Source organism: Chionomys nivalis, chromosome 23, assembly GCF_950005125.1.
Source record: "Chionomys nivalis chromosome 23, mChiNiv1.1, whole genome shotgun sequence".
NCBI classification, from domain to species: domain Eukaryota; kingdom Metazoa; phylum Chordata; class Mammalia; order Rodentia; family Cricetidae; genus Chionomys; species Chionomys nivalis.
This window is the reverse complement of record NC_080108.1, coordinates 19,857,518-19,872,413: the sequence shown is the minus strand read 5'-3', so window position 1 is coordinate 19,872,413 and position 14,896 is coordinate 19,857,518. Positions and strand designations below refer to the sequence as shown.

The window sequence follows — 14,896 nt, the reverse complement described above, 5'->3', positions numbered from 1 at the left end:
TCCTAGCTTCCTCCTGGTGAGTAGACCAGGGTCAAGAGCAGTCGACTTTTGGAGGTTACAAAAAGGTTCTAAAAGAGAAAGCCCACCCACCCTGCTTCCTATCTCCAAGCCAAGACAACATCAGGGGTCCCCAACAGGGGTGGAATCCACTTAGGGCTCTAGTTTGGGTGACCAGGGAGAGGACCTACCCGCCACTCACACCTACAGGCTAGATGGACAGGGAGGGCTTAGAAGAGGGACAAACTGGGAGGAGAAGTTGGGTTGAGACAACAGCCACCTACAGTCTGAGAGCCTTGAGGTCTGAGCTGATTAGTCCTCTGTCATCTTGACACACAAATAGGGTTATCTTAATGGAAGGAAACTCCGTTGAGAGAGCACCTCCAGTAGATCCAGCTGCAAGGCTTTCCCTTCATTAGTGAGTGGGGCGTACCCAGGCCATTGTGGATGGTGTTATCCCTGGGTTGGTGCTCGTGGGTTCTATAAGACAGCAGGAGTAAACCAGGAGAAGCAAGACAGTAAAGAGCACCCCTCCGTGGCCTCTGCATCCGCTCCTGCCTCCAGGTTCCTGCCCTGTGTGAGTTCCTGTCCCGACTTCTTTTGATGATGAACAGCACTGTGGAAGTATCAGTCAAATAAACCCTTTCCCTCCCGACTTGCTTTTGGGTCATGGTGCTTCATTGCATCAATAGAAACTTTGAGACAGGCTCCAAGGAGGAACATGTCAGTGTGCTGGGGGCCGGTCACCCAGAAGCGGCCAGTCAGTTTTCCAGGTGGAGAACAAGTCTTGGCAACAACTCTGATACGATGTGGCTGCCAGTGTGGTCTCCATTTCCGATGTGCGTTAACGCTGGAAACACCCCAGTGGTATCATAAGAGATAGATATCGTGGTCACTTGCCCTAGAGTACTAGCACCAATTCGTCACTGTGAAGCCCTGTCCAGCCACCCCCTTCCTAGACTTCAGGTTCTCGGAGCCCAAGCATGTTGCATCGAAGGGTTTGGTGAGCAAGGCCCGAGGGTGTTGAGACTTGAGTCCTGAGCTATGGGGAGCTAGGTCTATAAGACAGAGCTCACGTCCCAACTGCCTTTTTGAGTGCACACATCCATGGAAAGTTGGCCTGACACAATACGAAGAGTCCTTCCCGGTTCTTCTAAATACAGACAATTGGAGGCTACCCAGTGTGGCTGGACATGGCCTAGATTTGGGGGGACATTCATATATTCTGTAAAGATTTAAAAGATACTGTGACAGTGACCTTTGGGCTCCATGCTGAAGACACAGCAGAGTGGATGAAGGCGCTCTGCCTCGTGGGTGACCTCTAGTGGTGAGAAACTGGCAACAGCGATTTCAGTTGTTCACACACCATCCTATAGCAGAGGAAGGGGATGGAGGTCTTGTAAACGTTGGTCCTCTCAAGTGGCGCTTCCTGGTTCTCCGACCTTAACCATGAGCCCCTTTGTGTCAGTGAGCCTTGTTGCCCTCTGTCAACTAGGGCCAGAATGACTTCCTCACAGGGCAGCTGGGAGAACTGAGATGCCATTGCAAGGCCTGTGGGACCAAGAGGGAGCTGTCAAAGCAGAGGTATCTGGGTCTTGATTGTTGCAGAATGTTAGTTTAAGGTGTGTTACATTTGTCTATGCTGCGGAACATTTGTTTACTGATGCAAAGATGTGTTACATGCTTTTATGTTGTGTTTGTTTAACTCTGTGAAGCCGTGATACTTTGCCTGTCTAAAACATCTGATGGTCTAATAAAGAGCTGAACAGACAATAGTGAGGCCGGAGCAAGGACAGGCAGGGATGGCAGAAAAGAGAAGCAGTAGGAGGAGAAATCTGGGAGGAGAGAAGAAGGAGCAAGATAGAACAAGGAGAAGGACACCAGGGGCCAGCCACTCAGCTACACAGCCAGCTACGGAGAAAGAAGTAAAAAAAGGTATATGGAAATAGAGAAAGATAAAAGCCCAAAGGCAAAAGAGAGATGCGTAATTTAAGATAAGAAAAGCTAGCTAGAAACAACCCAAGCTAAAATTGGGCATTCATAAGTAAGAGTAAGCCTCCATGTCATGATTTGGGAGCTGGGTGGCAGGCCCCCCCAAAAGAGTAAAGAGTAAAAAAGCAACAACACTTGATAGCATTTTTCTACTTGACTAACTATATTCAGGCTCTCCCGAACTTTTCAGCTATTCGAAAGTTCTACTGAACTTCTCAGCACGGAGCCTCTCATTGTCTTTAATAAGAATCTTACTGAACTTCACTAGAATCCCCCACCCACCATATCTGATCAGGAATGGAACCACAGGCCCATAGAAAGCAGTTCAGAGGAAACCGTGAGTCGCTATCGTCAGCTTGTGACTCAATGATCCCTCCCGATGTCACTAAGAGCGGTGGCCAGAGAAGATAGGGAAGCTTGCCCCGGGAAGCACACGGTGTTCTCAGTCCCCTCTCATGCCTCCTTCGGGAACAAGGTGGCTCCAGTCTCCTGGCCCCTCGGGGTAAAGGAAGGGATATAGAAGTTGGGAGAAGAATCAGTGCCTTCCCCTGGGCAGGGTGTGGGCCGGCTGTGGTTCCAACGGGATTCATGGACTTCTGCTGCCCTCTGCAGGACACTTCTAGAATCACACCTACTCTGGGACGATGGGTCAGATTCTCAAGTGGCCAAGGCTCCATGTGGGGAGAAGGGGGTCTGGTTAGTTTTCTGTCAACTTGATAAAAACTCGAGCCTTCTGGGAAGAGGGGAATCTTGATTAAGAAGCTTCCTCCATCATATTAGCTTGTAGGCAGGTCTGTGGGGTCATTTTCTTGATTAATGGTAGATGTGGGAGAGCCCAGCCCACCCACTATGGGTGGTGCCACCCCTGGGCTGGTGGTCCCGGGTTGTGTGAACCCCCAAGCAGCACTCCTTCATGGCCTCTGCTTTAGCTCCTGCCTCAAGTTCCCACCCAGACTTCTCTTCACGGCAGAAGGGCTAAGATGAAACAAACCCCTTTATTCCCTAAGTTGCTTCTGGCCTTTGTGTTTATCACAGAAAAAGAGCGCAAACAAGGACAGGTTGCAAAAGAGGTCTCTCATCTGTAGTGCCTCCAGGAGCCCCATCATTCTGCCTTTGACAGTGTGGCCAGCCAAGCCCATCTTGTGTGTTCTGCGGGGCTTCCATCCTTGCTACCAGAATGCAGACTACGTAATGCAAGCTCAGGTGTGGGTGGAACACAGATGCCTAGGTTGGAGTCCCAGTTGGACACAAGCCTTGCACCCACTGGCCCATGGGCCCGCTCTGATCCCCTCTGCCTGCGAACTCTCCTCTTGCTTGCTCTGAGTTATTTACTCTGGACATGTTTCAGGTAGACTGTAGACTTGATTTTTGTTCCCACACAAAGCTAGAGAGCCTTGTGGCCAGGGACAAGTCATTTGGACACATAACTCATCAGGAAATCCCCAAGACCTGCCTCAGGAGAGAGTCCTATAAACAGGGGCTGGGCAGGGCTCCACCATAAACAGGAACATGCAGGGAGGTTTTATCTGTTTCAGCTGCATCCAGAAAGTACTCCACAAAATCAGGAGGCAGCATGGATCAAAGTTCTGACCTGAAATAGGATAGAAGAGGCTTTTAGTTAAAGCCTCAGTAGCAATACTAGTGTGGCTCCTTTAAGAACCACAGGCTTTATTCTTTTCTGGCAAACTGCTGGTCTTTAGTTTTCAGTAAGTGACCTTTCTGTTGGCACTTACTGAGCAGGGTTTGTGGTGTTTGCCAAGCATCTGCGTTCGTGCCAGGGAGGCACTGGGAGGTGAGGGCCCCAGGCCTGCAGCTTCCAGTAAAAGGCAGGCATCTTGGCAGCAGCGGCCTTGGAAGCCTGTCACTGTTGGGAACCATAATAGATTATTACAGCACTTGTTCTTCAGTTTCCCAGAGCCAGCCCAGCTGCGCTGCGCTGCGCAGCACAGAGGGAGGGATTACCAGTAGTTTCTTCAGAGGAACGCCTCTCCATGCTTCTCCACTTAGGACAGGCTTAACACTGGCTTCTTGCACCCAAGGGTCCCGGATGGCTAGCAGCTGGCCTCTCACCACTATTCAGAAGCATGGTTTATAAAGACGTGAGTTTGGGTTCAAAGTCACTTTTGTAGCCCTGGGTCTGGACCAGACTGCAAGGAGGCTCTCCACTCACAGGCCAGGCCGCTTTTGCTCTGTCTGGGCCATGTCAGAGCCGAGCCACCTCTGTGCCAACTTGCAAGTTAATGTCTGCGTCACGGTTCCCATTAGAAAGGCATCTCTGTCCACTCGGGAATATATAACCCAACTGTGAAGCGCACAAAAGCTGCAGGCTGGCAGGCCTCCGCAGGACCCCCAGAGAAGCTCAGGGCAGTCCTGCATGACCTACCCGCTTCAATAGCTCTATGCCATCTCATGAAATGCACAGCTGTGAGCTGTGGCCTGGAGCTGTTCAGACACAGGAAACTGTCTATAGCAACGGAAGCACAACTTAGGAAAAACCCCATCGATGACAAGCTTGGACACATGGCCACGCCTCCAGCAAAGGAAGGAGACAGAGGAAGTATCTTCAAGGCATTTGCCTCACACCAGAACGTAAGGCAACAGGTTAGCCCGATTCTAAAAATCCTTAGTAACGCTTTTTAATATACAAGAATCAAAAGTACAAAAAAAAAAGAATCAAAAGTACAGCAGTTTTACAATGTAGGAAAATTTAATACATACTATATAAACAACATTATTTACATCAGAAATCACTAGGACAGTGGCATTTTTCACAAATATAAATTAATTACTGTTTAGTCAACAGGTTTCAAAAGTCCACAAGTTTACAAGAAAAACCACCTGTCCCCAAAGGAGTAGGGACAGATGGACTAAAGCAGCCTGGACCCTTGGCATGGCTCTCTTCACCTGACACAGCTGGCCTCATATGAGCGACAAGACCACAGGTGCTGGGCCTGGACACGGCTCCTGCTGACATGTGGGTTTTGGTCTATAAGATTTCAGTGTTGCTGTGTGTGTGAACACGTAAGTGAATCACCTTTGCTCTGCAAAGCTTGATGCAGCTGCCGGCCACACCAGGTCAGAGCAGCAGCAGCACAGTGAGAAATGTTTGCGTTCCCTTTGTGGGGCTTACGGAATGACTACACACAAGAGTCCAAGGAAGGACCAGGAGGTCGGGCTCCCACAGGCTGGCCAATGAGGGGACACCATGGTCAGCAGAAACATCACCTTCCTGGTCTAGGGTCACGGTGCATCACAGTACTTCAGGCCTTAGCAACACTCACTCTTTGCTCAACCACGAGCTGCCCAAAGCTGGGCTCCACCAGAACTCCGACAGCCTTGCCCACCTGCGCAGACTGCTGCTGTAAGCCTATGGTGCACATACTGGTTTAAAGCAAGAGGAAAGCCTCCTTTCTCCCAACCCACTCGTCAGATACACTTCAAAACCCACAACAGATGTCTGATGGGAGATACTGCAATCTAGAATCAATGTAACACTGATCTGGCCAACATCGCCTTTTGCTACATATTATGGCACTTTAGTCCTGAAGGAAACAAAGGAAGTTCCTTTTTCCTCATGATGAGACATCTTTGAGAATAACTTATATCTTCTACCAACAAGTTGAAAGAGAAAAAGGCCTAGGTAAGCGTAGAAGGGCAAGGCCTCCACCTTCCACAGGGCACCAAAGAGCCCAGCAAACCAATATTAGTGTCGATGTCATCAGCAAGAAGCTCCAACTCTGGTTTACTGTACACTGTGTGAGAAATCATGGCAGGCCACCAGGTAGGACTCCAGTGCATGCCCAAGATCAGGGTGAAGGACCAGGTGCCATGAGGCATCCAGAAGGCGGTCTATTGAGCACTGGCTGCAGGGACCGACTCAGTACAGCCAGGTCCATGGTGTTCTAAGTAGCGGAAGCAATGGCCCACCACAGCCATGCCATGGCCAGACGATGGACTCAAAGACACAATTCAAGCTTGTCTTGGGAAAGTCATTAATGGTTGCCCAGGATGGGTCCACCCCATCCCCAAAGGAGTTCAGAGAGCTGAATCCTGCGTATGTCCAAAACAAGACTTTTCATCAACTCAGAATGAGCCTGAACATTCACCACACCATCTATATGTTAGTCAGCTTTCCTGTGTCCATCTAGAAAGGCTTTGGATACTTTAACAATACTGGCAAGCTATACTGAAAGTGAGTAAAACCAAAGGCGCAACCCAGTTATCCATACGCTGAGAAGAGCCATTCAATGATGCAACCCACCAACCTGACCCAATCTGACCCTAACAGGCCTCCTGTCCTCTTACAGCTCAGCTACTCCAGTCATGGCTGTTAGGGAGTTGGGAAAAATTAACTTAGGTTTATACTCTACAGATCATAAAGAAAGAGGGTTTGATGCTGCTGAATCCTAACTTGCAATGGAAATGTAACCCCTCAGGTATTTTTTCCTGACTGAACCTCAACTGTCAAAATGTTTGCATTTGTATAGCCTGCCTCTTCAAGCTGTGTAAAGGAATCGAGATGCAAGTACATTCACTGACCCACTCCAATACTGAAAGCTCCCTGCTTGCTGGCACCACCAATGCCCACATTTGGAACCCCACCCCTCCCCATCTGCATGAGTGCCCCAGCTCTGGGCTTACCAGCAGGCACCCCATCAGCAGGCCACCATCAGGACCTGTGACTCTCCTTCTCAACATAGGAACCAGAAACCCACCAGGGATTCCTATTTCCTGGTGACACTACCCCAAAGCCCCATCTCCACCCCTACACCCACTTAGCCCATGCCCCAAACAAGTAAGACCCACGGTGGCATCAATGACGCCAATGTCACAGTTCTCTAAAGTTGGCCAGAAGGATCCAACTTTCCCTGACAAAGAGGGAAAATGGACTCCGCCAGAAGATCAAACCTTTGAAATGTACAGAGATAGTACGGGAAGAATTAGTGTTGGCAGGTGGGACGCCATGGTGGGAGTTGTCTCCTGTCTCTCTATGCCCACCCCACTTCCCGTAATGAGACCAAGTGTGTCACTTCTCCCAGAAACATCTGAGGGGTATATGTGCTCCCCTTTCAAGTCTTGCAGTGTGAAACCCACCCTGTGACCTCCCACTTCCCATCAGCAGCACCCTCACGTCATAGTGAACCAATCACACGCTGTCCAGCAGGTCCTTGCCCTGGTCACTCATGCTGAATATAACATTCATTGACTCTCAAGATCCCCGATTCCTTCACAGGGAAAGCAGCCCAATGAAGCTGGTACATAAAGTCACCTCTTCCTCCCAGCACCCACGGAGGTGGGAGGCCACAATAGGCTAGGATGGGACAGGGTGCCAAAGTGCAGGAGTGGAGACCAAACCAAAGCAGCAGATGAAGGCCTCCGACTCCCTGAAGTGCTCCTTCAGCCGCCAAGTTAGTGGATTCAGCAGCAGCGTATCCAAGAACTCCACTCGCTAGCCTGACCACTGGCCACCGCTGGACCAGACCAAAAAGTCCAAGTGCTTGATGACTCCCGTGATCGCGCCCCTTTCGGAGCTGTCCTTTATGTTTTCCGAACATTCCAGTTATAGTCTGGGTTGTTTTTCTGTTCTAGCGATCTCTCCAAAGGAGACCTGTGATCCAAGGGTGACTTGGAATCATGGGGAGACTTCTGGGAAGGGGGTGAGCGAGGATCTGAGGATGCAGTGTGTAATGAGGGCAGGGGCTGTTTGTACTCCCCCAACTTGTCTGTGTGGAAAGAGCGGTAATGGTCTGAGGGTCCCTGGCCGTGGTAGCCCATTGCGGGTCTGTGGTCAGACATTCGCCGAAAATCCTGCTGGTGGTAATTCTGGGGCCTAAAATCATCTGATCTCCTCCGTTTAGAGTCATGATGGTGCCTGAAAGAGAGATGCAAGGATCAGCGGAAAGACCACAACCAGACTCCCCATCTTCTGCTGTCACTTCCTCATACACACATGGACCAGAGACAAATGTTTCTACCGCCAGGAAACCAACACACACATACAAACATGACCCAGACACGGTCAGTTGTTTCATACATAATGGTAAAAGTATCCTATGAAATAACGTGTCCTCTTCAGAGCTGCAGTGACGTGTGGACACACGTGAACAATCACTGACAGCTTTGCAAACTCACTTTCCCTTCAGGAAAACACAACTATAAACATTTTCACATTTCTTCACCATACTCAAGAGAAAAAAATACACAGAAATTATTTGTAAATTATTAATAACAGCAAAACCCAGAATCAACCTAGATATTCAGCATTAAAGTTGCCTGAAATTATGCAAACTGACTCAGCCCACCAGGGACTCTCTAGCCACCACACATAAGGCAGCCTCACCTACACACCTAGACCCCCACCATACAAGTAGCTCAAGCCTGGCAACTGCTTGCTAAGGGCTGCCAACTCCTTCTGGCCCCCTTTTCTCCAAATTCACCAGCTCCCAAAACATTCCCTTCCAGGGACACTCATATCCACAGGACGCAGAGACCTAGAGTCCTACCAACAGCCTGCCTGAGACCCTCCAGCTGTCTTATCTGGCCTTTAGACCCAGGACTGGTCCACACTGCCAGGGGAAACTTGTTCCAAGCTCCTGACCAAGACTGAAGGTACCAGGCTACAGCAGATAAGCAGAAGACCTGAAATGGAGGCTGTAACATCAAATATGAGACAAAGATAAAATGTTTCACTCAGTCCTGCTATAAATCCTGAGCAGTGTAGAGTCCTTTACTAAAGGAAAGGTGCCCTGAACAAATCAGAAAACTCAATCAAAACCAAACTACAGATAGACAAACTCCAACACAGATATAACACACACAACACACACACACACACACACACACACAAAGAAGTAAGCAACATGTCTCCAAAAACACCAATCTATAGTATGGTTCCAAATAAAAATGATCTAGAAGACTTAGAATTTAAAAAAGATTTCACTATGAGCAAACAACTCAGACAAAGATGAATGAATGAATGGGTAAGCCAATCCAAAATATGGGAACAGTCTGAATTGTTGCAGGAAACCCAAAATGAAATGATACCGGGGATGGAAACCTCAGTAAGCCGACTGAAATCCTCAGGAGAAACCCACAACAGAAAGGATCATGTCAGCAACAGCAGGGATGGAGAGAGAGTAATTGGATTCCTCCATAAAGGTCAGGGAGCAAGTTGTCAAAGAAAGCACCAGCAGAACATGGGAGAATGTGAGGTCCATTAAGACCTCGCCTCTGTATTATGGTACGAAGGGGAATACAAAAGAGAAGGAAGAGAGTATCTTTAGTAAAATCAGAGAAGAAAATTCCCCAAAACTAGAGGAAAAGATGCCCATTCAGATACAAGAGACCTACAGAATATCAAATAAACAAGGCTAGAAAAGAAAAAAAAGAAAAACAAGACAAACAAAACCTCCATGGCATATTATAGTTAAAACATTAAAAATACAGAATAAAGGGTATTTAAAGTTATAAGAAAGAAAATACAAGTCGCCTAGAAAGGCAGACACACGAGAAAATACAAAATAGTGCTGACAGCACCCTTTAAAGCAGAAGGTACTGGAAGGACGGACTCCAAGTCCTGAAAGACCACAGCTGTCAACCAGACTATTATACCCAAAAACAATTTATTAAAATTGGAGGGGAGGGGCTGGAGAGAGGGCTCTAGAGGACCTGGGCACAGTTCTTAGCGCCCATGTCGAGAGGCTCACAACCACCTATAACCCACTTCCAGGGGGATCGGATGCCTCTGGCCTCCTAGGGCACCTGTACTCATAAATGCACATACCCACATGCAGATACACACAACACCTATACATAAATAAAGGTAAATATAAATCTGTAAAAGCCAGACAGTGGTGGTGTACACCTTTAATCCCAGCACTGAGGAGACAGAAGCAGGTAGATCTAAGTTCAAGGCCAGCCTGGGCTGTATAGTTTTAGGATAGTCAGGGCTACACAGAAAAACCCTGTCTGGGAGGTGAGGGGAGCTTATCTTTAAAAAAAAAAAAAAAAAAAAAAAAAGACTAAAGGGTTGGAGAGATGGCTCAATAGTTAAGAGCACTGGCTGCTCTTCCGGTTCCCGCAGCCTCTGCAGCCATGAGCAGCAAAGTCTCTCGCGACACCCTGTACGAGGCGGTGCGGGAGGTCCTGCACGGGAACCAGCGCAAGCGCCGCAAGTTTCTGGAAACGGTGGAGCTGCAGATCAGCCTGAAGAACTACGACCCCCAGAAGGACAAACGTTTCTCGGGCACCGTCAGGCTCAAGTCCACCCCTCGCCCCAAGTTCTCGGTGTGCGTCCTGGGGGACCAGCAGCACTGCGATGAGGCCAAGGCCGTGGATATCCCCCACATGGACATCGAGGCGCTGAAGAAGCTCAATAAGAACAAGAAGTTGGTCAAAAAGCTGGCCAAGAAGTATGACGCCTTTCTGGCCTCTGAGTCTCTGATCAAGCAGATCCCGCGTATCCTGGGCCCAGGCCTGAACAAGGCCGGCAAGTTCCCTTCCCTGCTGACACACAATGAAAACATGGTGGCCAAAGTGGACGAGGTGAAGTCCACGATCAAGTTCCAGATGAAGAAGGTGCTGTGTCTGGCTGTCGCTGTCGGCCACGTGAAGATGACCGACGACGAGCTGGTCTACAACATCCACTTGGCTGTCAATTTCTTGGTGTCCTTGCTCAAGAAGAACTGGCAAAATGTCCGGGCTTTGTATATCAAGAGCACCATGGGCAAGCCCCAGCGTCTTTACTAGGATGCCCCAATAAACCTTCGTGCTACCTTAAAAAAAAAAAAGAGCACTGGCTGCTCTTCCAGAGTTCAATTCCTAGCAACCACGTGGTGGCTCACAACCATGTATAATTCGATGTGGCGCCCTCTTATGGCCTGCAGGCATACATGCAGGCAGAAACACTGTATGCATATTATCTGTGTTTTCCAATGGTCTTAGGCAACCCCTATGAAGAAGTCACAAGGAGTTGTGACTCACAGGTGGAGAACGCCTAGACTAAAGGAATTTGTGATCACTAAGCCAGTTCTGCAGAGGATATTAAAAAGACTATTTCAATCTGAAGAGAAGGATGAATAACCCGAGAAGTCAAGGGAACAAGTAATTAATGAAAGACAGATAAGGGTGTATGTGTGTCCCAAATCATGTGTATGTACGTGTGTGTGTGTGTATGTGTGTGTGTGTGTGTGTGTGTGTAGTGCATGCAGGGAGTACTACTGTCAATGGTATCTTATAGGGCATCTAATAAATTACTGGGCATGGACACTACTAAGAGAATAAGATACATGAGATAAGCTAATCAACTGAAACCGCCACAAATGAAATCGTCAGCAGATAAGGATACTGAGACAGTTCTTAGAACGGAGTCTAGCCAGTATACCATGACTTCAAGCAGGATAATAGTAAGTACAATTCGAATTTCCGAAGGAGAGGAATGGAAGATGACAATAATATTTGAAAAATATTGAAAATCTCCCAAATTTATGGGTGAAAGACGTTCAGAAAGCTGAGTAATTCCTGAGTATAAGAGACACAAAGAATTATCTGCCAGGGCTGGGAGGCGGCTGTGGTACAGCCCTGGCTTAGTACATTCAAAGCCCTGGGTTTACTCTCTGTAACAACATAGGTATGGAGGCAGGCAAGGCAGTCAGGCAGATATTCACAGCATATGGTACATATGCTACACTACATGGCCAGGGCTTGAAATAGTAATGATCTATAAAGAGGAAAAGGAGAACAAAGGCCTTGCTTTTTGTCAGAAAGCACACAAGCAGACAGAAACCAGGAGGCAGTGAGGGTGGAGGCTCTTTGATGAAAGAGGTGGCTAATGCGAGCTACTGTTACTCATCTAACTGCAGCTTCCAAAACAACAGCAGGACACCAAAATGACGTATGAAATTTTGCCCCACAAAAGCCATTGTACAGTCTAAACATCAAGTATAACATGCACCAGGGGAGACCGCCATTGCTATGAAGTTCAGTCAGCAGCCTGACTCTGAATTAAAGTCTGGTGAAAACAGTGCTCTTCCACACTTGCCAACTCACAATCTGGAGCGGGCTTACTGCCTCACTACGGCACTGTATGGCTGCAAAGAAGGCTCTGACTTCAACCATTGGATCCAGGCAAGCAAGGACCACAGCCTCGTACCCATCTCTGCTACCTGGTAAGACTGAGGGTCACATTAAGAACTAATACTGTTGAGTCTAAACTGTGTGTGTATTCACACATGTAGACATATATGTAGATGTGAATGCACATGAGTGTGGAGGCCAGAGGCCAGCCTCAGCTATCACATCTCAGGCACCACTCACCTTGTAAAGAAATATCATTACAATATCTTGTTCATCTATTAATTTTGTGTGCACGTATGTGTGTGCATATATGCCACGATATGTATGCAGACTAAACGCAGGTCATCAGGCTTGGCTGCAAGCACCTTCACCAGTTAAAACGTGTCTCAGAAGGGTTGCTGGGAGAACAGTGTCATTTTCTCTAGTGATGTAGCTACTCGTAACTTACCCATGCCATAGATAATACCCCACCCTACTCATGCAGCAACCACAAGCAAACTCACTGGGTCACAACAACCAACAGCATGGGGTAGAAGGGAGGCCTCCTGGAAGGACTGCAGCCAAGGTGGGGAGGGATGAGAGAGGGTACCGGGGTGAAACGACCAAAATTATATATTATATGCATGCATAAAAATTTCCAAGAACAAAGGAATACTTTTCTTTAAGGGGGTGGGGCTAGAAAGATGGCTCAGGTGTTAAAAGCACTCACTGCTCCTGTAGAAAACCTGGATTCAGCTCCCAACACCCACATAGAAGTTTACAATCTTCTGTACCCCAGGCCCAGAGCTAAACACACTCTTCTGACCTCCCGAGGTAGGTACCAGGCCCACACATGGTACACACATGTACATGTGGACAAAGCACTCATCCACCTAAAGTAATAAATACAGCTACAAAACTCCCTCTTCCAGCATCCTAAAGCTATCCTGATAGCAAGGATATGGGATTTATAACTGACACATGCAACACTCAGTATGCAGTAGACAGACAAACCCGTATAAGCATCACCATCCTTTCTCCTCTAAGCAGGTCCAGTCGGGTCACACGTCTACTCACCTGTCATAATAGTCTCTGTGTCCCCGGTGGTCTCGGTCACTGCTGTACTGCTCATATGGTCTCTTTCTGGACATGTTGTTAGGTCGGTAGCTTCCAGAACGGTGGGCATCCATATGTCTCCGGTCACCATAATGGTGATCCTTGTACCAGTGCTGCTGCTCATACTGATGGTGCCGGTCACTGCCCCAGGGTGCATTGTTACCACCGCCATAGTTGAACTTTCTTTCCCTTTGCCAGTCTCCTCGATCTGAAGGAAGAGAACTGTTTCGTAACTGCAGCACATGGCGGCATTTACTGCAGGTGGACATGTCAGGAGACAACCATTGCCTCCTCAGCCTTATGGCTGACATGAGTAATGAATGAGTCCTAACATTTTCTCTGCTGCCAACAACTTCTAAGGCAAAAGAAAATCTATCACCTCTGTCCCTGCTAAGATCTTCCAAATTATGGCTTCCATGTTTCATTCTTGCTTGCCTCAATGAGCAGTAGACCCTTAAAATGAGATTCACTCAAGAACCCCAAAGGAAACTTGGAAGTGATGATGCTGTTTCACTAACGCCCTCACATAGCTGAAGGTGCTTCAACCTTCTGAGACAAGCACTTTTGAGCCTCTGAAGACCTCTGTGACTTAAAGCTGATCCCCAAGGGGAAGGGCACCACACTGAGATGGCACCTCCTGTCTGGGAATATCAGTTAATGCTTCAACAAGTTTTCAAGCACCATGCCACCTACTAGGGAAGATAACCAAAACATGAGAACAAAAATTGAAAGAAAAAAAGCAGATAATGGGAAACAACACAAAGAAATGGTTCTGACACTGAGGAAGTTAATAAGCAATGACTTTTAAATAACTGGAACTGGAACTGGAAAGGTAGCTCAGTGGTTAGGAGCACTTGCTGCTCTTATTGAGGATTTGATTCAGCTCCCAACACCCACATGGAGGCTCACAACCATCTCTAACTCCAATTCTAGGGGTTTTGTGGCCTCCTCTGACCTCTGTGGGCATCAGGCGTACACAGGATGCACAGACATAAATGCAAACAAAATACTCATACACATACAATGAAAAATAAGTAAATCCCCAAGTAACAGCAATTAATTCAATATTTTTTAGGTTAGGTCTGATTTATTATATAGCTTTGTCTGGTCTTCAACTCAGAGAGGTCTGCCTGCCTCTGCCTCCCCACAGGGCTGGTGTAGGTGTGCACTACCACACTTGAGAGGGAAGAAACAAAGACAAATTTTTCTTTTTAGAAAAAAATTTGAAATTTTTACAAAGAGTCTAAAGGGCACAAACATGCACAATCTGTTGAACTGAACCCAGTTGCTCTGGAAGAACAGCCAGTGTGCTCTTAACCCCTGAGCCATCTGGCCAGACCCAGACATAATTTTAGTGTATAAAAATTTACAGGAGAGCCGGGCGGTGGTGGCGCATGCCTTTAATACCAGCACTTGGGAGGCAGAGGCAGGCGAATCTCTGTGAGTTCGAGACCAGCCTGGTCTACAAGAGCTAGTTCCAGGACAGGCTCCAAAGCCACAGAAAAACCCTGTCTCCAAAAACAAAAAAAAAACAAACAAACAAAAAAAAATTTTACAGGAGATGGGGCACTTCTTAAGATAATACCTTGCTATGTAGCCTCTAACACAAAATTAACTGTGTGTACATGTGCATATAAATGGAATTCTAGAACCAAAGTTTAAGAAAGAAATGTATTTCTTGATTATTTATAGGAAAATTGAATCAGTAAGATAAATCTTATATTAGGTTTCTATACTT

The 14,896-nt window shown here is 47.5% G+C and overlaps 2 protein-coding genes across 5 annotated transcripts in view; one reads left to right on the top strand and one right to left on the bottom strand.

The window, feature by feature from the left end:
* Window positions 1–4,683: 4,683 nt before the first annotated feature.
* Window positions 4,684–14,896, bottom strand: part of Chd2 (chromodomain helicase DNA binding protein 2) — a 111,269-nt gene continuing 101,056 nt past the window's right edge. For all 4 annotated transcript variants that reach the window (XM_057755885.1, XM_057755886.1, XM_057755884.1 and 1 more), the window contains 2 exons: window positions 13,120–13,366; window positions 4,684–7,861 (listed from right to left, as the gene is read on the bottom strand). In XM_057755885.1, the coding sequence (XP_057611868.1) occupies window positions 7,528–7,861; window positions 13,120–13,366 (581 nt within the window). In that variant the 3' untranslated portion in view covers window positions 4,684–7,527. The remainder of the gene's footprint in view (window positions 7,862–13,119; window positions 13,367–14,896) is intronic.
* Window positions 10,058–10,766, top strand: LOC130865043 (60S ribosomal protein L10a). Its single transcript, XM_057755890.1, has one exon. It carries the CDS (start codon window positions 10,084–10,086, stop codon window positions 10,735–10,737), a length of 654 nt encoding a protein of 217 aa, XP_057611873.1. The 5' UTR covers window positions 10,058–10,083; the 3' UTR covers window positions 10,738–10,766.